This window comes from Plectropomus leopardus, chromosome 3 (assembly GCF_026936395.1).
Source record: "Plectropomus leopardus strain MGB_pleo_1.0 chromosome 3, ASM2693639v1, whole genome shotgun sequence".
NCBI lineage: Eukaryota > Metazoa > Chordata > Actinopteri > Perciformes > Serranidae > Plectropomus > Plectropomus leopardus.
Window position 1 is genome coordinate 25,391,576 of NC_142178.1, and position 26,415 is coordinate 25,417,990.

General features: G+C 35.6%; 1 protein-coding gene across 1 annotated transcript in view; it reads right to left on the reverse strand.

Moving 5' to 3' along the window:
• The window catches only part of hadh (hydroxyacyl-CoA dehydrogenase), a 38,940-nt gene that overhangs the window by 9,318 nt on the left and 3,207 nt on the right, over positions 1-26,415 (reverse strand). The window contains exon 6 of the mRNA XM_088075948.1: positions 26,252-26,324. Within this exon, the coding sequence (XP_087932074.1) occupies positions 26,252-26,324 (73 nt within the window). The remainder of the gene's footprint in view (positions 1-26,251; positions 26,325-26,415) is intronic.

The window sequence follows — 26,415 nt, forward strand, 5'->3', positions numbered from 1 at the left end:
TCCTTCACTATGGCGTGTCTCGGCACGCTATTTTGTGTGATTTAAAGTGGTTTTCGGCTGTTTTTTGGACATGGCATATTTTGACATTTTTGCCATACTATAGCCTTGCTTTTTTGGTGGATTTTTCAACATGCTATTTTATGGTGTTTTAGGTCATTTTGCAAAATCCTTCACTATGGCGTGTCTATACGCTTATTTTATGTGGTTTAATGTGGTTTTCGGCTATTTTTTGGACATGGCATATTTTGACATTTTTGCCATACTATAGCCTTGCTTTTTTGGTGGATTTTTCAACATGCTATTTTATGGTGTTTTAGGTCATTTTTGCAAAATCCTATGCTGTAGCGTGTCTCAGCACGCTATTTTATGTGGTTTAATGTGGTTTTCGGCTGTTTTTTGGACATGGCATATTTTGACATTTTTGCCATACTATAGCCTTGCTTTTTTGGTGGATTTTTCAACATGCTATTTAATGGTGTTTTAGGTCATTTTTGCAAAATCCTTCACTATGGCGTGTCTAAGCACGCTATTTTATGTGGTTTAATGTGGTTTTCGGCTGTTTTTTGGACATGGCATATTTTGACATTTTTGCCTTACTATAGCCTTGCTTTTTTGGTGGATTTTTCAAAATGCTATTTTACTCTGTTTTGGGTCATTTTTGCAAAATCCTATGCTGTAGCGTGTCTCAGCACGCTATTTTATGTGGTTTAAAGTGGTTTTCAGCTGTTTTTTGGACGTGGCATATTTTGACATTTTTGCCATACTATAGCCTTGCTTTTTTGGTGGATTTTTCAACATGCTATTTAATGGTGTTTTAGGTCATTTTTGCAAAATCCTTCACTATGGCGTGTCTAAGCACGCTATTTTATGTGGTTTAATGTGGTTTTCAGCTGTTTTTTGGATATGGCATATTTTGACATTTTTGCCATACTATAGCCTTGCTTTTTTGGTGGATTTTTCAACATGCTATTTAATGGTGTTTTAGGTCATTTTTGCAAAATCCTTCACTATGGCGTGTCTAAGCACGCTATTTTATGTGGTTTAATGTGGTTTTCGGCTGTTTTTTGGACATGGCATATTTTGACATTTTTGCCTTACTATAGCCTTGCTTTTTTGGTGGATTTTTCAAAATGCTATTTTACTCTGTTTTGGGTCATTTTTGCAAAATCCTATGCTGTAGCGTGTCTCAGCACGCTATTTTATGTGGTTTAAAGTGGTTTTCAGCTGTTTTTTGGACGTGGCATATTTTGACATTTTTGCCATACTATAGCCTTGCTTTTTTGGTGGATTTTTCAACATGCTATTTAATGGTGTTTTAGGTCATTTTTGCAAAATCCTTCACTATGGCGTGTCTAAGCACGCTATTTTATGTGGTTTAATGTGGTTTTCAGCTGTTTTTTGGATATGGCATATTTTGACATTTTTGCCATACTATAGCCTTGCTTTTTTGGTGGATTTTTCAACATGCTATTTAATGGTGTTTTAGGTCATTTTTGCAAAATCCTTCACTATGGCGTGTCTAGGCACGCTATTTTATGTGGTTTAATGTGGTTTTCGGCTATTTTTTGGACATGGCATATTTTGACATTTTTGCCATACTATAGCCTTGCTTTTTTGGTGGATTTTTCAACATGCTATTTAATGGTGTTTTAGGTCATTTTTGCAAAATCCTTCACTATGGCGTGTCTAGGCACGCTATTTTATGTGGTTTAATGTGGTTTTCGGCTATTTTTTGGACATGGCATATTTTGACATTTTTGCCATACTATAGCCTTGCTTTTTTGGTGGATTTTTCAACATGCTATTTTATGGTGTTTTAGGTCATTTTTGCAAAATCCTTCACTATGGCGTGTCTATACACGCTATTTTATGTGGTTTAAAGTGGTTTTCGGCTGTTTTTTGGACATGGCACATTTTGACATTTTTGCCATACTATAGCCTTGCTTTTTTGGTGGATTTTTCAACATGCTATTTAATGGTGTTTTAGGTCATTTTTGCAAAATCCTTCACTATGGCGTGTCTAGGCACGCTATTTTGTGTGATTTAAAGTGGTTTTCGGCTGTTTTTTGGACATGGCATATTTTGACATTTTTGCCATACTATAGCCTTGCTTTTTTGGTGGATTTTTCAACATGCTATTTTATGGTGTTTTAGGTCATTTTTGCAAAATCCTTCACTATGGCGTGTCTATACACGCTATTTTATGTGGTTTAAAGTGGTTTTCGGCTGTTTTTTGGACATGGCACATTTTGACATTTTTGCCATACTATAGCCTTGCTTTTTTGGTGGATTTTTCAACATGCTATTTTACTCTGTTTTTGGTCATTTTTGCAAAATCCTATGCTGTAGCGTGTCTCAGCACGCTATTTTATGTGGTTTAATGTGGCTTTCAGCTGTTTTTTGGACATGGCATATTTTGACATTTTTGCCATACTATAGCCTTGCTTTTTTGGTGGATTTTTCAACATGCTATTTAATGGTGTTTTAGGTCATTTTTGCAAAATCCTTCACTATGGCGTGTCTATACACGCTATTTTATGTGGTTTAAAGTGGTTTTCGGCTGTTTTTTGGACATGGCACATTTTGACATTTTTGCCATACTATAGCCTTGCTTTTTTGGTGGATTTTTCAACATGCTATTTAATGGTGTTTTAGGTCATTTTTGCAAAATCCTTCACTATGGCGTGTCTAGGCACGCTATTTTGTGTGATTTAAAGTGGTTTTCGGCTGTTTTTTGGACATGGCATATTTTGACATTTTTGCCTTACTATAGCCTTGCTTTTTTGGTGGATTTTTCAACATGCTATTTTATGGTGTTTTAGGTCATTTTTGCAAAATCCTTCACTATGGCGTGTCTAGGCACGCTATTTTATGTGGTTTAATGTGGTTTTCGGCTGTTTTTTGGACATGGCATATTTTGACATTTTTGCCTTACTATAGCCTTGCTTTTTTGGTGGATTTTTCAAAATGCTATTTTACTCTGTTTTGGGTCATTTTTGCAAAATCCTATGCTGTAACGTGTCTCAGCACGCTATTTTATGTGGTTTAAAGTGGTTTTCAGCTGTTTTTGGACGTGGCATATTTTGACATTTTTGCCATACTATAGCCTTGCTTTTTTGGTGGATTTTTCAACATGCTATTTTATGGTGTTTTAGGTCATTTTTGCAAAATCCTTCACTATGGCGTGTCTAGGCACGCTATTTTATGTGGTTTAATGTGGTTTTCGGCTGTTTTTTGGACATGGCATATTTTGACATTTTTGCCATACTATAGCCTTGCTTTTTTGGTGGATTTTTCAACATGCTATTTTATGGTGTTTTAGGTCATTTTTGCAAAATCCTATGCTGTAGCGTGTCTCAGCACGCTATTTTATGTGGTTTAATGTGGTTTTCGGCTGTTTTTTGGACATGGCATATTTTGACATTTTTGCCATACTATAGCCTTGCTTTTTTGGTGGATTTTTCAACATGCTATTTTATGGTGTTTTAGGTCATTTTTGCAAAATCCTTCACTATGGCGTGTCTATACACGCTATTTTATGTGGTTTAAAGTGGTTTTCGGCTGTTTTTTGGACGTGGCACATTTTGACATTTTTGCCATACTATAGCCTTGCTTTTTTGGTGGATTTTTCAACATGCTATTTAATGGTGTTTTAGGTCATTTTTGCAAAATCCTTCACTATGGCGTGTCTAGGCACGCTATTTTATGTGGTTTAATGTGGTTTTCGGCTGTTTTTTGGACATGGCATATTTTGACATTTTTGCCTTACTATAGCCTTGCTTTTTTGGTGGATTTTTCAAAATGCTATTTTACTCTATTTTGGGTCATTTTTGCAAAATCTTATGCTGTAGCGTGTCTCAGCACGCTATTTTATGTGGTTTAAAGTGGTTTTCAGCTGTTTTTTGGACGTGGCATATTTTGACATTTTTGCCATACTATAGCCTTGCTTTTTTGGTGGATTTTTCAACATGCTATTTTATGGTGTTTTAGGTCATTTTTGCAAAATCCTTCACTATGGCGTGTCTAGGCACGCTATTTTATGTGGTTTAATGTGGTTTTCGGCTGTTTTTTGGACATGGCATATTTTGACATTTTTGCCTTACTATAGCCTTGCTTTTTTGGTGGATTTTTCAAAATGCTATTTTACTCTGTTTTGGGTCATTTTTGCAAAATCCTATGCTGTAGCGTGTCTCAGCACGCTATTTTATGTGGTTTAAAGTGGTTTTCAGCTGTTTTTTGGACGTGGCATATTTTGACATTTTTGCCATACTATAGCCTTGCTTTTTTGGTGGATTTTTCAACATGCTATTTTATGGTGTTTTAGGTCATTTTTGCAAAATCCTTCACTATGGCGTGTCTAGGCACGCTATTTTGTGGGATTTAAAGTGGTTTTCGGCTGTTTTTTGGACATGGCATATTTTGACATTTTTGCCATACTATAGCCTTGCTTTTTTGGTGGATTTTTCAACATGCTATTTTATGGTGTTTTAGGTCATTTTTGCAAAATCCTTCACTATGGCGTGTCTATACACGCTATTTTATGTGGTTTAATGTGGTTTTCGGCTATTTTTTGGACATGGCATATTTTGACATTTTTGCCATACTATAGCCTTGCTTTTTTGGTGGATTTTTCAACATGCTATTTTATGGTGTTTTAGGTCATTTTTGCAAAATCCTATGCTGTAGCGTGTCTCAGCACGCTATTTTATGTGGTTTAATGTGGTTTTCGGCTGTTTTTTGGACATGGCATATTTTGACATTTTTGCCATACTATAGCCTTGCTTTTTTGGTGGATTTTTCAACATGCTATTTAATGGTGTTTTAGGTCATTTTTGCAAAATCCTTCACTATGGCGTGTCTAAGCACGCTATTTCATGTGGTTTAATGTGGTTTTCGGCTGTTTTTTGGACATGGCATATTTTGACATTTTTGCCTTACTATAGCCTTGCTTTTTTGGTGGATTTTTCAAAATGCTATTTTACTCTGTTTTGGGTCATTTTTGCAAAATCCTATGCTGTAGCGTGTCTCAGCACGCTATTTTATGTGGTTTAAAGTGGTTTTCAGCTGTTTTTTGGACGTGGCATATTTTGACATTTTTGCCATACTATAGCCTTGCTTTTTTGGTGGATTTTTCAACATGCTATTTAATGGTGTTTTAGGTCATTTTTGCAAAATCCTTCACTATGGCGTGTCTAAGCACGCTATTTTATGTGGTTTAATGTGGTTTTCGGCTGTTTTTTGGACATGGCATATTTTGACATTTTTGCCTTACTATAGCCTTGCTTTTTTGGTGGATTTTTCAAAATGCTATTTTACTCTGTTTTTGGTCATTTTTGCAAAATCCTATGCTGTAGCGTGTCTCAGCACGCTATTTTATGTGGTTTAAAGTGGTTTTCAGCTGTTTTTTGGACGTGGCATATTTTGACATTTTTGCCATACTATAGCCTTGCTTTTTTGGTGGATTTTTCAACATGCTATTTTATGGTGTTTTAGGTCATTTTTGCAAAATCCTTCACTATGGCGTGTCTAGGCACGCTATTTTATGTGGTTTAATGTGGTTTTCGGCTGTTTTTTGGACATGGCATATTTTGACATTTTTGCCTTACTATAGCCTTGCTTTTTTGGTGGATTTTTCAACATGCTATTTTATGGTGTTTTAGGTCATTTTTGCATAATCCTATGCTGTAGCGTGTCTCAGCACGCTATTTTATGTGGTTTAAAGTGGTTTTCAGCTGTTTTTTGGACGTGGCATATTTTGACATTTTTGCCATACTATAGCCTTGCTTTTTTGGTGGATTTTTCAACATGCTATTTTATGGTGTTTTAGGTCATTTTTGCAAAATCCTTCACTATGGCGTGTCTCGGCACGCTATTTTGTGTGATTTAAAGTGGTTTTCGGCTGTTTTTTGGACATGGCATATTTTGACATTTTTGCCATACTATAGCCTTGCTTTTTTGGTGGATTTTTCAACATGCTATTTAATGGTGTTTTAGGTCATTTTTGCAAAATCCTTCACTATGGCGTGTCTAAGCACGCTATTTTATGTGGTTTAATGTGGTTTTCGGCTGTTTTTTGGACATGGCATATTTTGACATTTTTGCCTTACTATAGCCTTGCTTTTTTGGTGGATTTTTCAAAATGCTATTTTACTCTGTTTTGGGTCATTTTTGCAAAATCCTATGCTGTAGCGTGTCTCAGCACGCTATTTTATGTGGTTTAAAGTGGTTTTCAGCTGTTTTTTGGACATGGCATATTTTGACATTTTTGCCATACTATAGCCTTGCTTTTTTGGTGGATTTTTCAACATGCTATTTTATGGTGTTTTAGGTCATTTTTGCAAAATCCTTCACTATGGCGTGTCTAGGCACGCTATTTTGTGTGATTTAAAGTGGTTTTCGGCTGTTTTTTGGACATGGCATATTTTGACATTTTTGCCATACTATAGCCTTGCTTTTTTGGTGGATTTTTCAACATGCTATTTTATGGTGTTTTAGGTCATTTTTGCAAAATCCTTCACTATGGCGTGTCTATACACGCTATTTTATGTGGTTTAATGTGGTTTTCGGCTATTTTTTGGACATGGCATATTTTGACATTTTTGCCATACTATAGCCTTGCTTTTTTGGTGGATTTTTCAACATGCTATTTTATGGTGTTTTAGGTCATTTTTGCAAAATCCTATGCTGTAGCGTGTCTCAGCACGCTATTTTATGTGGTTTAATGTGGTTTTCGGCTGTTTTTGGACATGGCATATTTTGACATTTTTGCCATACTATAGCCTTGCTTTTTTGGTGGATTTTTCAACATGCTATTTAATGGTGTTTTAGGTCATTTTTGCAAAATCCTTCACTATGGCGTGTCTAAGCACGCTATTTTATGTGGTTTAATGTGGTTTTCGGCTGTTTTTTGGACATGGCATATTTTGACATTTTTGCCTTACTATAGCCTTGCTTTTTTGGTGGATTTTTCAACATGCTATTTTATGGTGTTTTAGGTCATTTTTGCAAAATCCTATGCTGTAGCGTGTCTCAGCACGCTATTTTATGTGGTTTAATGTGGTTTTCGGCTGTTTTTTGGACATGGCATATTTTGACATTTTTTGCCATACTATAGCCTTGCTTTTTTGGTGGATTTTTCAACATGCTATTTTATGGTGTTTTAGGTCATTTTTGCAAAATCCTTCACTATGGCGTGTCTATACACGCTATTTTATGTGGTTTAAAGTGGTTTTCGGCTGTTTTTTGGACATGGCACATTTTGACATTTTTGCCATACTATAGCCTTGCTTTTTTGGTGGATTTTTCAACATGCTATTTTACTCTGTTTTTGGTCATTTTTGCAAAATCCTATGCTGTAGCGTGTCTCAGCACGCTATTTTATGTGGTTTAAAGTGGTTTTCAGCTGTTTTTTGGACGTGGCATATTTTGACATTTTTGCCATACTATAGCCTTGCTTTTTTGGTGGATTTTTCAACATGCTATTTAATGGTGTTTTAGGTCATTTTTGCAAAATCCTTCACTATGGCGTGTCTAGGCACGCTATTCTATGTGGTTTAATGTGGTTTTCGGCTATTTTTTGGACATGGCATATTTTGACATTTTTGCCATACTATAGCCTTGCTTTTTTGGTGGATTTTTCAACATGCTATTTTATGGTGTTTTAGGTCATTTTTGCAAAATCCTTCACTATGGCGTGTCTAAGCACGCTATTTTATGTGGTTTAATGTGGTTTTCGGCTGTTTTTTGGACATGGCATATTTTGACATTTTTGCCTTACTATAGCCTTGCTTTTTTGGTGGATTTTTCAAAATGCTATTTTACTCTGTTTTGGGTCATTTTTGCAAAATCCTATGCTGTAGCGTGTCTCAGCACGCTATTTTATGTGGTTTAAAGTGGTTTTCAGCTGTTTTTTGGACGTGGCATATTTTGACATTTTTGCCATACAATAGCCTTGCTTTTTTGGTGGATTTTTCAACATGCTATTTTATGGTGTTTTAGGTCATTTTTGCAAAATCCTATGCTGTAGCGTGTCTCAGCACGCTATTTTATGTGGTTTAAAGTGGTTTTCAGCTGTTTTTTGGACGTGGCATATTTTGACATTTTTGCCATACTATAGCCTTGCTTTTTTGGTGGATTTTTCAACATGCTATTTAATGGTGTTTTAGGTCATTTTTGCAAAATCCTTCACTATGGCGTGTCTAGGCACGCTATTTTATGTGGTTTAATGTGGTTTTCGGCTATTTTTTGGACATGGCACATTTTGACATTTTTGCCATACTATAGCCTTGCTTTTTTGGTGGATTTTTCAAAATGCTATTTAATGGTGTTTTAGGTCATTTTTGCAAAATCCTATGCTGTGGCGTGTCTCAGCACGCTATTTTATGTGGTTTAATGTGGTTTTCGGCTGTTTTTTGGACATGGCATATTTTGACATTTTTGCCATACTATAGCCTTGCTTTTTTGGTGGATTTTTCAACATGCTATTTTATGGTGTTTTAGGTCATTTTTGCAAAATCCTTCACTATGGCGTGTCTAGGCACGCTATTTTGTGTGATTTAAAGTGGTTTTCGGCTGTTTTTTGGACATGGCATATTTTGACATTTTTGCCTTACTATAGCCTTGCTTTTTTGGTGGATTTTTCAAAATGCTATTTTATGGTGTCTTAGGTCATTTTTGCAAAATCCTTCACTATGGCGTGTCTATACACGCTATTTTATGTGGTTTAAAGTGGTTTTCGGCTGTTTTTGGACATGGCACATTTTGACATTTTTGCCATACTATAGCCTTGCTTTTTTGGTGGATTTTTCAACATGCTATTTAATGGTGTTTTAGGTCATTTTTGCAAAATCCTATGCTGTGGCGTGTCTCAGCACGCTATTTTATGTGGTTTAATGTGGTTTTCGGCTGTTTTTTGGACATGGCATATTTTGACATTTTTGCCTTACTATAGCCTTGCTTTTTTGGTGGATTTTTCAACATGCTATTTTACTCTGTTTTTGGTCATTTTTGCAAAATCCTATGCTGTAGCGTGTCTCAGCACGCTATTTTATGTGGTTTAAAGTGGTTTTCAGCTGTTTTTTGGACATGGCATATTTTGACATTTTTGCCTTACTATAGCCTTGCTTTTTTGGTGGATTTTTCAAAATGCTATTTTACTCTGTTTTTGGTCATTTTTGCAAAATCCTTCACTATGGCGTGTCTGGACACGCTATTTTATGTGGTTTAAAGTGGTTTTCAGCTGTTTTTTGGACATGGCATATTTTGACATTTTTGCCTTACTATAGCCTTGCTTTTTTGGTGGATTTTTCAACATGCTATTTAATGGTGTTTTAGGTCATTTTTGCAAAATCCTTCACTATGGCGTGTCTAGGCACGCTTATTTTATGTGGTTTAATGTGGTTTTCGGCTATTTTTTGGACATGGCATATTTTGACATTTTTGCCATACTATAGCCTTGCTTTTTTGGTGGATTTTTCAAAATGCTATTTAATGGTGTTTTAGGTCATTTTTGCAAAATCCTATGCTGTGGCGTGTCTCAGCACGCTATTTTATGTGGTTTAATGTGGCTTTCAGCTGTTTTTTGGACATGGCATATTTTGACATTTTTGCCATACTATAGCCTTGCTTTTTTGGTGGATTTTTCAAAATGCTATTTAATGGTGTTTTAGGTCATTTTTGCAAAATCCTTCACTATGGCGTGTCTAGGCACGCTATTTTTTTGTGGTTTAATGTGGTTTTCGGCTATTTTTTGGACATGGCATATTTTGACATTTTTGCCATACTATAGCCTTGCTTTTTTGGTGGATTTTTCAAAATGCTATTTAATGGTGTTTTAGGTCATTTTTGCAAAATCCTATGCTGTGGCGTGTCTCAGCACGCTATTTTATGTGGTTTAATGTGGTTTTCGGCTGTTTTTTGGACATGGCATATTTTGACATTTTTGCCATACTATAGCCTTGCTTTTTTGGTGGATTTTTCAAAATGCTATTTAATGGTGTTTTAGGTCATTTTTGCAAAATCCTTCACTATGGCGTGTCTAGGCACGCTATTTTGTGTGATTTAAAGTGGTTTTCGGCTGTTTTTTGGACATGGCATATTTTGACATTTTTGCCTTACTATAGCCTTGCTTTTTTGGTGGATTTTTCAAAATGCTATTTTACTCTGTTTTGGGTCATTTTTGCAAAATCCTTCACTATGGCGTGTCTAGGCACGCTATTTTGTGTGATTTAAAGTGGTTTTCGGCTGTTTTTTGGACATGGCATATTTTGACATTTTTGCCTTACTATAGCCTTGCTTTTTTGGTGGATTTTTCAAAATGCTATTTTATGGTGTTTTAGGTCATTTTTGCAAAATCCTTCACTATGGCGTGTCTATACACGCTATTTTATGTGGTTTAAAGTGGTTTTCGGCTGTTTTTTGGACATGGCACATTTTGACATTTTTGCCATACTATAGCCTTGCTTTTTTGGTGGATTTTTCAACATGCTATTTAATGGTGTTTTAGGTCATTTTTGCAAAATCCTATGCTGTGGCGTGTCTCAGCACGCTATTTTATGTGGTTTAATGTGGTTTTCGGCTGTTTTTTGGACATGGCATATTTTGACATTTTTGCCTTACTATAGCCTTGCTTTTTTGGTGGATTTTTCAAAATGCTATTTTACTCTGTTTTTGGTCATTTTTGCAAAATCCTATGCTGTAGCGTGTCTCAGCACGCTATTTTATGTGGTTTAAAGTGGTTTTCAGCTGTTTTTTGGACATGGCATATTTTGACATTTTTGCCATACTATAGCCTTGCTTTTTTGGTGGATTTTTTCAAAATGCTATTTTACTCTGTTTTTGGTCATTTTTGCAAAATCCTTCACTATGGCGTGTCTGGACACGCTATTTTATGTGGTTTAAAGTGGTTTTCAGCTGTTTTTTGGACATGGCATATTTTGACATTTTTGCCTTACTATAGCCTTGCTTTTTTGGTGGATTTTTCAAAATGCTATTTTATGGTGTTTTAGGTCATTTTTGCAAAATCCTTCACTATGGCGTGTCTCGGCACGCTATTTTGTGTGATTTAAAGTGGTTTTCGGCTGTTTTTTGGACATGGCATATTTTGACATTTTTGCCATACTATAGCCTTGCTTTTTTGGTGGATTTTTCAACATGCTATTTTATGGTGTTTTAGGTCATTTTTGCAAAATCCTTCACTATGGCGTGTCTATACACGCTATTTTATGTGGTTTAAAGTGGTTTTCGGCTGTTTTTTGGACATGGCACATTTTGACATTTTTGCCATACTATAGCCTTGCTTTTTTGGTGGATTTTTCAACATGCTATTTAATGGTGTTTTAGGTCATTTTTGCAAAATCCTATGCTGTAGCGTGTCTCAGCACGCTATTTTATGTGGTTTAATGTGGTTTTCGGCTGTTTTTTGGACATGGCATATTTTGACATTTTTGCCTTACTATAGCCTTGCTTTTTTGGTGGATTTTTCAACATGCTATTTTACTCTGTTTTTGGTCATTTTTGCAAAATCCTTCACTGTGGCGTGTCTCAGCACGCTATTTTATGTGGTTTAAAGTGGTTTTCAGCTGTTTTTGGACATGGCATATTTTGACATTTTGCCATACTATAGCCTTGCTTTTTGGTGGATTTTTCAACATGCTATTTAATGGTGTTTTAGGTCATTTTTGCAAAATCCTTCACTATGGCGTGTCTAAGCACGCTATTTTATGTGGTTTAATGTGGTTTTCGGCTGTTTTTTGGACATGGCATATTTTGACATTTTTGCCTTACTATAGCCTTGCTTTTTGGTGGATTTTTCAAAATGCTATTTTATGGTGTTTTAGGTCATTTTTGCAAAATCGCTATGGCGTGTCTCAGCACGCTATTTTATGTGGTTTAAAGTGGTTTTCAGCTGTTTTTGGACATGGCATATTTTGACATTTTTGCCATACTATAGCCTTGCTTTTTGGTGGATTTTCAACATGCTATTTTATGGTGTTTTAGGTCATTTTGCAAAATCCTTCACTATAGCGTGTCTCAGCACGCTATTTTATGTGGTTTAATGTGGTTTTCGGCTGTTTTTTGGACATGGCATATTTTGACATTTTTGCCATACTATAGCCTTGCTTTTTTGGTGGATTTTTCAAAATGCTATTTTATGGTGTTTTAGGTCATTTTTGCAAAATCCTTCACTATGGCGTGTCTATACACGCTTATTTTATGTGGTTTAATAAAGTGGTTTTCGGCTGTTTTTTGGACATGGCACATTTTGACATTTTTGCCTTACTATAGCCTTGCTTTTTTGGTGGATTTTTCAACATGCTATTTTACTCTGTTTTTAGTCATTGTTGAAAAAATCCAATGCTGTAGCGTGTCTCAGCACGCTATTTTATGTGGTTTCATGTGGTTTTCGTCTTTTTTTGGACATGGCATATTTTGACATTTTTGCCATACTATAGCCTTTGCTTTTTGGTGGATTTTTCAACATGCTATTTTATGGTGTTTTAGGTCATTTTGCAAAAATCTTCACTATGGCGTGTCTCAGCACGCTATTTTATGTGAGTGTGGTTTTCGGCTGTTTTTTGACATGGCATATTTTGACATTTTTGCCATACTATAGCCTTGCTTTTTTGGTGGATTTTTCAACATGCTATTTTATGGTGTTTTAGGTCATTTTGCAAAATCCTTCACTATGGCGTGTCTCAGCACGCTATTTTATGTGGTTTAAAGTGGTTTTCAGCTGTTTTTTGGACATGGCATATTTTGACATTTTTGCCATACTATAGCCTTGCTTTTTTGGTGGATTTTTCAAAATGCTATTTAATGGTGTTTTAGGTCATTTTGCAAAATCCTCATGCTATGGCGTGTCTCGGCACGCTATTTTGTGTGGTTTAAAGTGGTTTTCGGCTGTTTTTTGGACATGGCATATTTTGACATTTTTGCCATACTATAGCCTTGCTTTTTTGGTGGATTTTTCAACATGCTATTTTATGGTGTTTTAGGTCATTTTTGCAAAATCCTTCATGCTGTAGCGTGTCTCAGCACGCTATTTTATGTGGTTTAATGTGGTTTTCAGCTGTTTTTTGACATGGCATATTTTGACATTTTTGCCATACTATAGCCTTGCTTTTTTGGTGGATTTTTCAACATGCTATTTTATGGTGTTTTAGGTCATTTTTGCAAAATCCTTCACTATGTTGTAAGCGTCTCAGCACGCTATTTTATGTGGTTTAATGTGGTTTTCGGCTGTTTTTTGGACATGGCATATTTTGACATTTTGCCATACTATAGCCTTGCTTTTTGGTGGATTTTTCAACATGCTATTTTATGGTGTTTTAGGTCATTTTTGCAAAATCCTTCACTATGATGCGTGTCTATACACGCCTATTTTATGTGGTTTAAATGTGGTTTTCGGTTACTTTTTTTGACGGCACATTTTGACATTTTTGCCATACTATAGCCTTGCTTTTTTGGTGGATTTTTCAACATGCTATTTTAATGGTGTTTTAGGTCATTTTTGCAAAATCTCTATGCTGTAGCGTGTGTCTCAGCACGCTATTTTATGTGGTTTAATGTGGTTTTCGGGTTGTTTTTTGACATGGTATATTTTGACATTTTTTGCCTTTCACTTTACTATAGCCTTGCTTTTTTGGTGGATTTTCAAAATGCTATTTTACCTGTTTTGGGTCATTTTTGCAAAAATCTCATGCTGTATGGCGTAAGGTCTCACGCTTATTTTATGTGGGTTTAATGTGGCTTTCGCTGTTTTTGACATGGCATATTTTGACATTTTTGCCATACTATAGCCTTTGCTTTTTGGTGGATTTTCAACATGCTATTTAATGGTGTTTTAGGTCATTTTTGCAACTTCACTATGGCGGTCTAAGCACGCCTATTTTATGGGAGCTTTAATGTGGTTTTCGGCTGTTTTTGACATGGCATATTTTGACACTTTTTGCTTTACTAGCCTTTGTTTTTTGGTGGATTTTTCAACATGCTATTTTACTCTGTCTTGGGTCATTTTTGCAAAATCCCAAAGTAGCAGTGTCTCAGCACGCCATTTTATGTGGTTTTGCAAAATTTTCAGCTTCGTTTTTGACGTGGTATATTTTGACATTTTTGCCATATCAGTTTTTTGGTGATTTTTTCAACATGCCATTTAATGGTGTTTTAGGTCATTTTGCAAAATCTCTTTCACTATGGCGTGTCTAGGCAAGCCATTTCATGTGGTCAAATGTGGTTTTTCGGCTGGCTTTTTTGACGTAAAAATATTTTGACATTTTGCCTACTATAGCCTTTGCTTTTTGGTGGATTTTTCAACATGCTATTTTACTCTGTTTTGGGTCATTTTGCAAAATATGCTGTAGCGCAAGTGTCTCAGCACGCTATTTTATGTGGTTTAATAGGCTGTTTTCAGCTGTTTTTGACGTGGGCATATTTTGACATTTTTGCCTATACTATAGCCTTTGCTTTTCGTGGATTTTTCAACATGCTATATTTAATGGTGTTTTTAGGTCATTTTGCAAAATCCCTTCACTATGTTGGCATGTCCTTAAGCTATTTTATGTGGTTTTATCAGAGCCGCTGTTTTGACATGAGATATTTTGACATTTTTGCCTTTACTATAGCCTTTGCTTTTTTGCGGATTTTTCAACATGCTATTTTATTTGTTTTGGGTCATTTTTGCAGTAAATCCTATGCTGTATGCGTATGTCTCAGCACGTTATTTTATGTGGTGGTTTTCAGCTGTTTTTTGGACATGGCATATTTTTGACATTTTAAGTTATACTATAGCCTTGCTTTTTTGGTGATTTTTCAACATGCTATTTAATGGTGTTTTGTGGTCATTTTTGCAAAATCCTTCACTATGGCGTGCAGTTTCAGCTTATTTTTATTGTATTTAAAGTGGTTTTCAGCTGTTTTTTTGACGGGGCTATATTATTTGACATTTTTTGCCATACTATAGCCTTGCTTTTTGGTGGATTTTTCAACATGCTATTTAATGGTGTTTTAGGTCATTTTGCAAAATCCTTTCACTATGGCGGTAAAGGTACTCATGTTGAAGCTTATGCTTTTTTGACGGGCATATTTTCGCCATTTTTGACATGGCATATATTCTTGACATTTTTGGTGACATGCAGTTTTCAACATGCTATTTATTTTAAAAATCCTTCACTATGGCGTAGTTTTACATCTAGGTTTTGTGTGTTTTTATGTAGTGTTTGTTTTTGTTTGACATTTTTGCCTTACCATAGCCTGCTTTTTCAGCAGGATTTTCAAATGCTAGTTTGCTGTGGGGAGGTTCATTTTATCCTGGTCTGTATTAGTTTTATTTTGCCATCACTACTAGCCTTGCTTTTTGGTGATTTTTCAAAATGCCATTTTACCTTGTTTTTGGTCATTTTTGCAAAACTATATGATCAGGGTTGTTTATAGTGGCACTTGCAAAATTTATGCTTTGCAAAATTTTTGTCCTTCACATGGTCGCTTTGGTGGATTTTTCAAAATGCCATTTAATCTGTTTTTGGGTCATTTTGCAAAATCCTATGTTGTAGTGGCAATTTGCACTTTTTGCCTGGCAGCACTTGGCTCTTTGCATTTTGCAAAACCTATACTTGTTTTGCCATACCCCGCTTTGACTTTCAAAGTGTCTTTTCAAACTTCATGGTTTTCTGCTTTTTGACATGTTTTTGCTAAGTCTGGTGATTTTCAAAATGCTATTTTACTCTGCTTTTCATTGCTGAAATCCTGATGCTTGTAGTGTAGCTGCAGTTCCTTTTTAAATTTCACAGCCTATTTTTGCATTTGTTAAAACCTGCCATTTTACCTGTTTTGTCACCTTTGCAAAACCAATGTTGTATTTTTCAGCATCGCTATTTTTAGCCTATAGTTTTATCGTTAGTTTTATTTTGTCAGGATTTTCAACATGCCTATTTTATGGTGTTTTAGGTCCTTATGGCAAAAATGTCAAAATATGACATGTCCAAAAAACAGCTGAAAACCACATTAAACCACATTAAATAGCATGCAGATAAACGCCATAGTTAAGATTTTGGCAGCAACGACCTTAAACACCATAAAATAGCATGTTGAAACATCCACCAAAAAAGCAAGGCTATAGTAAGGCAAAAATGTCAAAATATGCCATGTCCAAAAAACAGCTAAAAACCACATGAAACCACATAAAATAGTGTGCCGAGACACGCTACAGCATAGGATTTTGCAAAAATGACCTAAAACAGAGTAAAATAGCATTTTGAAAAATCCACCAGAAAAGCAAGGCTATAGTAAGGCAAAAATGTCAAAATATGCCATGTCCAAAAAACAGCCAAAAACCACATTAAACCACATGAAATAGCGTACCGACACATCCCATAGTGAAGAATTTTGCAAAAAGGACCTAAAAAAACATAAAATAGCATGTTGAAAAAATCCACCAAAAAAGCAAGGCTATAGTAAGGCAAAAATGTCAAAATATGCCATGTCCAAAAAACATCTGAAAACCACATTAAACCACATATAATAGCGTGCCGAGACACGCCACAGCATAGTATTTTACAAAAATGATAAAAAAAAACATAAAATAGCATGTCGAAAAATCCACCAAAAAAGCAAGGCTATAGTATGGCAAAAATGTCAAATTACGACCTGTCCAAAAAACATCTGAAAACCACATTAAACCACATGAAATAGCGTGCCGAGACACGTTACAGCATTGAATTTCGCAAAAAATGATTAAAAACAGAGTAAAATAGCATGTTAAAATATCCACCAAAAAAGCAAGGCTATAGTATGGCAAAAATGTCAAAATATGACATGTCCAAAAAACAGCCAAAAACCACATTAAACCACATGAAATAGCGTACCGACACATGCCATAGTGAAGGATTTTGCAAAAACGACCTAAAACACCATAAAAAAGGATGTTAAAAAATCCACCAAAAAAGCAAGGCTATAGTATGGCAAAAATGTCAAAATATGACATGTCCAAAAAACATCTGAAAACCACATTAAACCACATGAAATAGCGTGCCGAGACACACCATAGCAAAGGATTTTGCAAAAAGGACCTAAAAACACATAAAATAGCATGCTGAAACACTTACTAAAAATGCAAGGCTATAGTATGGCAAAAATGTCAAAATATGACCTGTCCAAAAAACATCTGAAAACCACATTAAACCACATAAAATAGTGTGCAGAGACACGCCATAGTGAAGATTTTTGCAGCAACGACCTAAAACACCATAAAATAGCATGTTGAAAAATCCACCAAAAAAGCAAGGCTATAGTATGGCAAAAATGTCAAAATATGACATGTCCAAAAAACAGCCAAAAACCACATTAAACCACATGAAATAGCGTACCGACACATGCCATAGTGAAGGATTTTGCAAAAACGACCTAAAACACCATAAAAAAGGATGTTAAAAAATCCACCAAAAAAGCAAGGCTATAGTATGGCAAAAATGTCAAAATATGACATGTCCAAAAAACATCTGAAAACCACATTAAACCACATGAAATAGCGTGCCGAGACACACCATAGCAAAGGATTTTGCAAAAAGGACCTAAAAACACATAAAATAGCATGTTGAAAAATCCACCAAAAAAGCAAGGCTATAGTATGGCAAAAATGTCAAAACATAACATGTCCAAAAAAAAGCTGAAAACCACATTAAACCACATATAATAGCGTGCCGAGACACGCTATAGTGAAGGTTTTGCAAAAAGGACCTAAAAAAACATAAAATAGCATGTTGAAAAATCCACCAAAAAAGCAAGGCTATAGTATGGCAAAAATGTCAAAACATAACATGTCCAAAAAAAAGCTGAAAACCACATTAAACCACATATAATACCGTGCCGAGACACGCCACAGCATAGTATTTTACAAAAATGATCAAAAAAAACATAAAATAGCATGTCGAAAAATCCACCAAAAAAGCAAGGCTATAGTAAGGCAAAAATGTCAAAATATGACATGTCCAAAAAACATCTGAAAACCACATTAAACCACATAAAATAGTGTGCAGAGACACGCCATAGTGAAGATTTTTGCAGCAACGACCTAAAACACCATAAAATAGCATGTTGAAAAATCCACCAAAAAAGCAAGGCTATAGTATGGCAAAAATGTCAAAATATGACATGTCCAAAAAACAGCCAAAAACCACATTAAACCACATGAAATAGCGTACCGACACATGCCATAGTGAAGGATTTTGCAAAAACGACCTAAAACACCATAAAAAAGGGTGTTAAGAAATCCACCAAAAAAGCAAGGCTATAGTATGGCAAAAATGTCAAAATATGACATGTCCAAAAAACAGCCAAAAACCACATTAAACCACATGAAATAGCGTACCGACACATGCCATAGTGAAGGATTTTGCAAAAACGACCTAAAACACCATAAAAAAGGGTGTTAAGAAATCCACCAAAAAAGCAAGGCTATAGTATGGCAAAAATGTCAAAATATGCCATGTCCAAAAAACATCTGAAAACCACATTAAACCATATATAATAGCGTGCCGAGACACGCTATAGTGAAGGTTTTGCAAAAAGGACCTAAAAAAACATAAAATAGCATGTTGAAAAATCCACCAAAAAAGCAAGGCTATAGTATGGCAAAAATGTCAAAACATAACATGTCCAAAAAAAAGCTGAAAACCACATTAAACCACATATAATACCGTGCCGAGACACGCCACAGCATAGTATTTTACAAAAATGATCAAAAAAAACATAAAATAGCATGTCGAAAAATCCACCAAAAAAGCAAGGCTATAGTATGGCAAAAATGTCAAAATACGACCTGTCCAAAAAACATCTGAAAACCACATTAAACCACATTAAACCACATAAAATAGCGTGCCGAGACACGCCATAGTGAAGATTTTTGCAACAATGACCTAAAACACCATAAAATAGCATGTTGAAAAATCCACCAAAAAAGCAAGGCTATAGTATGGCAAAAATGTCAAAACATGACATGTCCAAAAAAAAGCTGAAAACCACATTAAACCACATAAAATAGCATAAATGTCATAAATGACATAAAATGTCAAAATATGACCTGTCCAAAAAACATCTGAAAACCACATTAAACCACATTAAACCACATAAAATAGCATAAATGTCATAAATGACATAAAATGTCAAAATATGACATGTCCAAAAAATAGCCGAAAACCACATTAAACCACATGAAATAGCTTGCTGGGACACGTCATAGTGAAGGATTTTGCAAAAACGACCTAAAATACCATAAAACAGCATGATGAAAAATCCACCAAAAAAGCAAGGCTATAGTAAGGCAAAAATGTCAAAATATGACCTGTCCAAAAAACATCTGAAAACCACATTAAACCACATTAAACCACATAAAATAGCATAAATGTCATAAATGACATAAAATGTCAAAATATGACATGTCCAAAAAACATCTGAAAACCACATTAAACCACATATAATAGCGTGCTGAGACACGCTATAGTGAAGGATTTTGCAAAAAGGACCTAAAAAACATAAAATAGCATGCTGAAATATCCACCAAAAAAGCAAGGCAAAAATGTCAAAATATGACATGTCCAAAAAACAGCTGAAAACCACGATAAATCACATAAAATATCCTGCTGAGACATGCTACAGCATAGGATTTTGCAAAAATGACCACAAACACCATAAAATAACGTGTTGAAACATCCACCAAAAAAGCAAGGCTATAGTTTGGCAAAAATGTCAAAATACGACATGTTCAAAAAACTGCCAAAACCACATTAAACCACATACAATAGCGTGACGAGACATGCTATGGCATAGGAAATTGGTCAAAGAAATGGCCAAGAACACCAGTAGTACTGTATGGCCAAATATGTCAAATTTTGCTCTGTGTCTCATCCAACTGCTCGCACTGAGCTCTCATTATTATCACCAGGGGCAGATGTAATGTTTTGGGGGCCTGGGGCCACAAGCACATTACCTTATTTTCCCTTTTTCTCTAACTGGGAAGGATGGCAAGCTGTTGGCAGCTATAGGAGAAGCAGACCTACGCAAAAGTTTTTAATTCCTGGGTAAAATGATTAATAGCACAGAAGTTTCACAGAAGTTGAAGTCAGAGTTCTGCAGTCAGAAGAGGTTGGCCTATTATCAGCACAATGTACTTACATTTACCTGAAGTTTGTTCATTTCATTTTCATATAATGCTTGAAAGTTTAACAAATAATCATAAATCATATGTTTATTACACTCCAACACACCATGGTCACATGAAGTAAGGCAAAAATGTCAAAATATGCCATGTCCAAAAAACAGCCGAAAACCACATTAAACCACATGAAATAGCGTGCCGGGACACGCCATAGCGAAGGATTTTGCAAAAACGACCTAAAACACCATAAAAAAGGATGTTAAAAAATCCACCAAAAAAGCAAGGCTATAGTAAGGCAAAAAATGTCAAAATATGCCATGTCCAAAAAACATCTGAAAACCACATTAAACCACATAAAATAGCGTGCCGAGACACGTCATAGCGAAGGATTTTGCAAAAAGGACCTAAAAAAACATAAAATAGCATGCTGAAACACTTACTAAAAAAGCAAGGCTATAGTATGGCAAAAATGTCAAAATATGACATGTCCAAAAAACAGCTGAAAACCACTTTAAACCACATGAAATAGCGTGCCGGGACACGCCACAGCGAAGGATTTTGCAAAAACGACCTAAAAAACCATAAAAAAGGATGTTAAAAAATCCACCAAAAAACAAGGCTATAGTATGGCAAAAATGTCAAAATATGCCATGTCCAAAAAACAGCTGAAAAACACATTAAACCATTTATAATAGCTTGCCGAGACACGCCATAGTGAAGATTTTTGCAAAAACGACCCAAAACACCATAAAATAGCATGTTGGGAAAGCCACCAAAAAAGCAAGGCTATAGTAAGGCAAAAAATGTCAAAATATGTCCTGTCCAAAAAACATCTGAAAACCACATTAAACCACATAAAATAGTGTGCAGAGACACGCCATAGTGAAGATTTTTGCAGCAACGACCTAAAACACCATAAAATAGCATGTTGAAAAATCCACCAAAAAAGCAAGGCTATAGTAAGGCAAAAATGTCAAAATATGACATGTCCAAAAAACATCTGAAAACCACATTAAACCATTTATAATGGCTTGCCGAGACACGCCATAGTGAAGGATTTTGCAAAAACGACCTAAAACACCATAAAAAAGGATGTTAAAAAATCCACCAAAAAAGCAAGGCTATAGTATGGCAAAAATGTCAAAACATAACATGTCCAAAAAAAAGCTGAAAACCACATTAAACCACATATAATACCGTGCCGAGACACGCCACAGCATAGTATTTTACAAAAATGATCAAAAAAAACATAAAATAGCATGTCGAAAAATCCACCAAAAAAGCAAGGCTATAGTATGGCAAAAATGTCAAAATATGACCTGTCCAAAAAACATCTGAAAACCACATTAAACCACATAAAATAGCATGCCGAGACACGCCATAGTGAAGATTTTTGCAACAATGACCTAAAACACCTTAAAATAGCATGTTGAAATATCCACCAAAAAAGCAAGGCAAAAATGTCAAAATATGACATGTCCAAAAAACAGCTGAAAACCACAATAAATCACATAAAATATCCTGCTGAGACACGCTACAGCATAGGATTTTGCAAAAATGACCACAAACACCATAAAATAACGTGTTGAAACATCCACCAAAAAAGCAAGGCTATAGTTTGGCAAAAATGTCAAAATACGACATGTTCAAAAAACTGCCAAAACCACATTAAACCACATACAATAGCGTGACGAGACATGCTATGGCATAGGAAATTGGTCAAAGAAATGGCCAAGAACACCAGTAGTACTGTATGGCCAAATATGTCAAATTTTGCTCTGTGTCTCATCCAACCGCTCGCACTGAGCTCTCATTATTATCACCAGGGGCAGATGTAATGTTTTGGGGGCCTGGGGCCACAAGCACATTACCTTATTTTCCCTTTTTCTCTAACTGGGAAGGATGGCAAGCTGTTGGCAGCTATAGGAGAAGCAGACCTACGCAAAAGTTTTTAATTCCTGGGTAAAATGATTAATAGCACAGAAGTTTCACAGAAGTTGAAGTCAGAGTTCTGCAGTCAGAAGAGGTTGGCCTATTATCAGCACAATGTACTTACATTTACCTGAAGTTTGTTCATTTCATTTTCATATAATGCTTGAAAGTTTAACAAATAATCATAAATCATATGTTTATTACACTCCAACACACCATGGTCACATGAAACTGTGTCATTGAACTATGAGGGCAAAGAACAAACCACAAAAAAAGCAAAATAATCATTCATCAATCGTAATTGAGGTAAAAATGTTCCAGAAATCATGATTCTGATTTTAGGTATGAGGTTCAGACTTTTGCCAGGAGGGAACTTTAGCAACTGGACCCCTTTGAATTGTAATTCAATACCCCTGTTATAGTATGACTTTTTTATGTTATTTTGGACAACATACTTAAGTATGACCGTTTTATGATTTTTTTTAGGCTAGTATAGTATAGTATAGTATAGTATAGTAGACTTTTTTATTTGGACGACACTCTGTACTAACACATTTTAATGCCATTTTTACAGTGGCCCTGAAGTGCAAATGACAAATCAAAACACACAACCAAGAATAAGAAAACACAACAGCAAATAAAAAACACAACCGCAAATCGGAAAACACAACAGCAAATAAAAAACACAACCGCAAATCCGAAAACACAACAGCAAATAAAAAACACAACCGCAAATCAGAAAACCCAATCCGTTAAGTTAATCTTGCGCTTTGTTATCTGTGGTTGTGTTTTCTGATTTGCGGTTGTGTTTTGTGATTTGTCGTTGTGTTTTGCACTTCAGGGCCATATTGCAAGCACATACGTACTGTTACTGTCACCCTCTCATCATCATCATCATCATCATCATCATCATCATCATCAAACTACAAGTATACTAAGTACCGTACTGTCACTCTATCAACATTATCTTCATCATAAATAATGCTATTAACATTTAAAGCATGAATGGAAACAGGAATAAAGGAATTCTTCTTATTGCTGTGTTCTGTGGCAACAGTTGCTTGCTAGTTTGCTTTTTGAACTATGTGTATGTGTATACTGTGTATTACATAAGTCATTTCAATTGCTTAAACTGTACTCCCTCTATCTTATTTGCCTCTTTTAAAATCTTAGCTAGAGCATTTTTCTCCTCCTTTTTAGACCAAAGCTGTCATAACAACAGATGACGGAAAATGAGAAAAAAGACTCAATATGGAACAGTGTCATCAGGGTCAATTTAAATCTTTGCATGTTTGCGAAAGCAGAAAAGGCATTTCTGGCCTTTCTTGCATATGTCAGTGTATTTAAAATTTTAGGCAGGAGTCAAATATTTGTAGGTAACTATTTCCACTGTCTGACCCTTTACAACAGCACTCTGGGGAGCTGGGAGGAGTAACCTGTAATCAACACACTTCTTTTGTTTTACAGACATTGTACAGACATGGCGTGCATTTTCATGCCAGAAAACAAAAATCTGCGATGGCCATGTTAAACTTCTTCATCACAAAGACAACTGACAATTATAGAGTCATCAGCAACAATGAATCTGTTATCATAAGGGCTATTCTGGCCTGAGAAAGAGCTCTCTGCTGTACTGGATACTGGTAAGGTGGTTGGTAGTCGACATGTTAATGTGTCCAAAACTCCAGACCGGCCAGCCAAACAGTAGCAGAGTCAGGAGTTTATAGTTATGCAGCATCAAATGTAAGAAGACAGTGTGTAGACAAACATCTCAATGTCTGAGGTAACTCCTGGTGGACACTTACTGGTAAATACAAGAAACTTCTGATGATGAAAAACCACAACCACAGTAAAAACAAGGATAAAAACTACTGACAGACACAAGGCCCACACATGCTGCTGTTCGCTGCACGAACATGCGCCCTCTTGAAAAGTGTGCCATAAAAACTGTCAAAGTAAACATCACTGCACACTATGTCAGAAAAAAAAGTCATGAAAACATCATAGTTAAGTATAACAGAAAAACTGCCAAAGAAAAATAATAGTATACATAGTATACTACAGTATATAAAAAAAAACTACCATTAAATCATTTTATGAAAAAAATGTCATAGTATGTCGAAAAATGTCAATAAAATATCAGAGTAAAGTATGTCAAAAACAGTCTGAAAAACATTAAAGTATAAAAAAAACTACAAAAAGAAAACATAGTATACCATGTCCAAAAATGTCATAAATCATGGTACAGTTTGACAATAAAAAACATCAGAGTACAATACGCCAAAAAAGAAAAGTCAATAAAACATCAGAGTAAAGTATGTAAAAAAAGTTTAAAAAAGAAAAGAAAATCACAGTATATAAAAAAAAATCTCAAAAAAACAGTATAGAATGTATAGATAAAAATAAAACACACAGTATAGTATGTCCAAAATTTCATTAAATTTGGGTATAGTTTGTCAAAAATGATAATTCAGTGTGTTGAAAAAGCTGTCATAAGGGAAATGAATCCCTTCATGGATATGCAAACAGCTATAAGGCTTGATGAGAAACTCGGGAAATAGTCCTTTACAGACACATTCCGGCTCTCATGCGGGAACCAAAAGTAGCGCATTGGTCAAGAAATCAGGAATATTAATAATAATAATAATAATCCTGATTTCACCTGCAGGGGAGGAGACTAAAATCAAAAGAAAAAGACTTGTAAGTCCTCTGATAAATGGATCAGGGGCAGATAATCTCTCTGAAGGAGCCTCCACCCACGTGGGAGAAGACTGGGACACAATATGGGACTCAGATGAGGAACCAGACAGCAGCGACAGTCGGAGCCTGCATTCTCAGACCAAGATGGGATGGGGAGATGAGGTGAACACCAATTTCCCTATTACCAACACCAGACATCACTACTGTCCCCAGTATACCCTGCTCTAGGGGGCCCTGGGACATATGAGTCACCCCAGGCGTGGACTCCAACGTGGTGGCAGTCTCAGGTACCAAGGTGGTCCATAAGGTAGGAGGGAGAGTGGACGCCATTCCATGCCATTAATTAGGAAAGCTGCGGCTCCTTGACAATCATAAAATAGCAAGTCGAAGAAACTTTCAATATTATCATAGTATAGTATTTTGAAAAAAATGTCAAAGATAAATTATATCAAAAAACTGTCAAAAAATCTAGTCATAAAACATCAAAAATACTCAATTTAAGGTAAATTGAGTAGAGTGAAAGGCTATATTTCTTTCATTAAGTGCCAAATTTTATAAGGCCCACCTTGTGCCCCCAAATACAAAAAAAAACACCACAAAGGTGCCCTCTTGGGTGCCCCTATGACAGATAAGAAGTGTTAAAGTGCCCTCTAGGGTGCCATCCCTGCGGAGAAAATGAGATGCATGCTGTCCCACTACGAGGTAATATACTTAACGTGTGCTGGTGCCATTTTTTCACCCCCACCCCAACCTGAGTCTGCCACTGCACGAACTGCTGATAAAAGACTATTTTCCTTCTGTCTTACAGAATAAGGAATTGTAATGGGCGCTTACCTGCACACCTGAAAACAAGAAAAGGGAAAATACTTGAAATAAATAGGTTTAACCTCATGAATTAAAATCTGTTACTGCCACGCGGTCGTATGCCTCCTCACACCAGTTACACAAAATATTCTTTACATCCATGTTGGTAAAAACATGGATGTTTAAGAAACATTTTCCCTGAAAGAATGAAATTGTTAGTATTTTCTTCTCTCTTGGAGCTGTAAGAGAAAAATAGAAGCAATAGCCTAAATGAATTGAAGTGAAAGTGAATGTTTGTGCCAAATTTGAATAAATTCCCTGAAAGTGTTATTGAGATATCGCATTCACAAGATTCAGACAGACAAGGTCACACTGACCTTGAACTTTGACCTATGACCACCAAAATGAACTTAGTTCATCCTTGTCTCCAGGTGCACATTTGTGCTAAATTTGCAGACATTCCCTCAAGGAATGAGACGGACAAACAACCCCAAAACATTATGCCCATGGCCTCGGCTATTGCCGTTGTAGAGAAATAACAAACCATATCTAGTTACTTGAACTAGATGTTTTTCCTCTTACAATCCCCCCAAAAAACATAGTAACAAACACTTTATCAGAGTTAACAATCCCAGTACACACAAAGTGGCAATTTTAGGATTGACATACCTCTCTCATACAACCGGACAGCCTCCAACATGTAGGGAACAAGCAGGCGGTTTACAATGAATCCTGGTGTATCCTGTATAAAGAGATGTTTGATGCTGTTGAGTGGGCTGTTGCATATATTTTTTAAGAGAATACAGCTTTAATGACATCAGACATCAAATCTC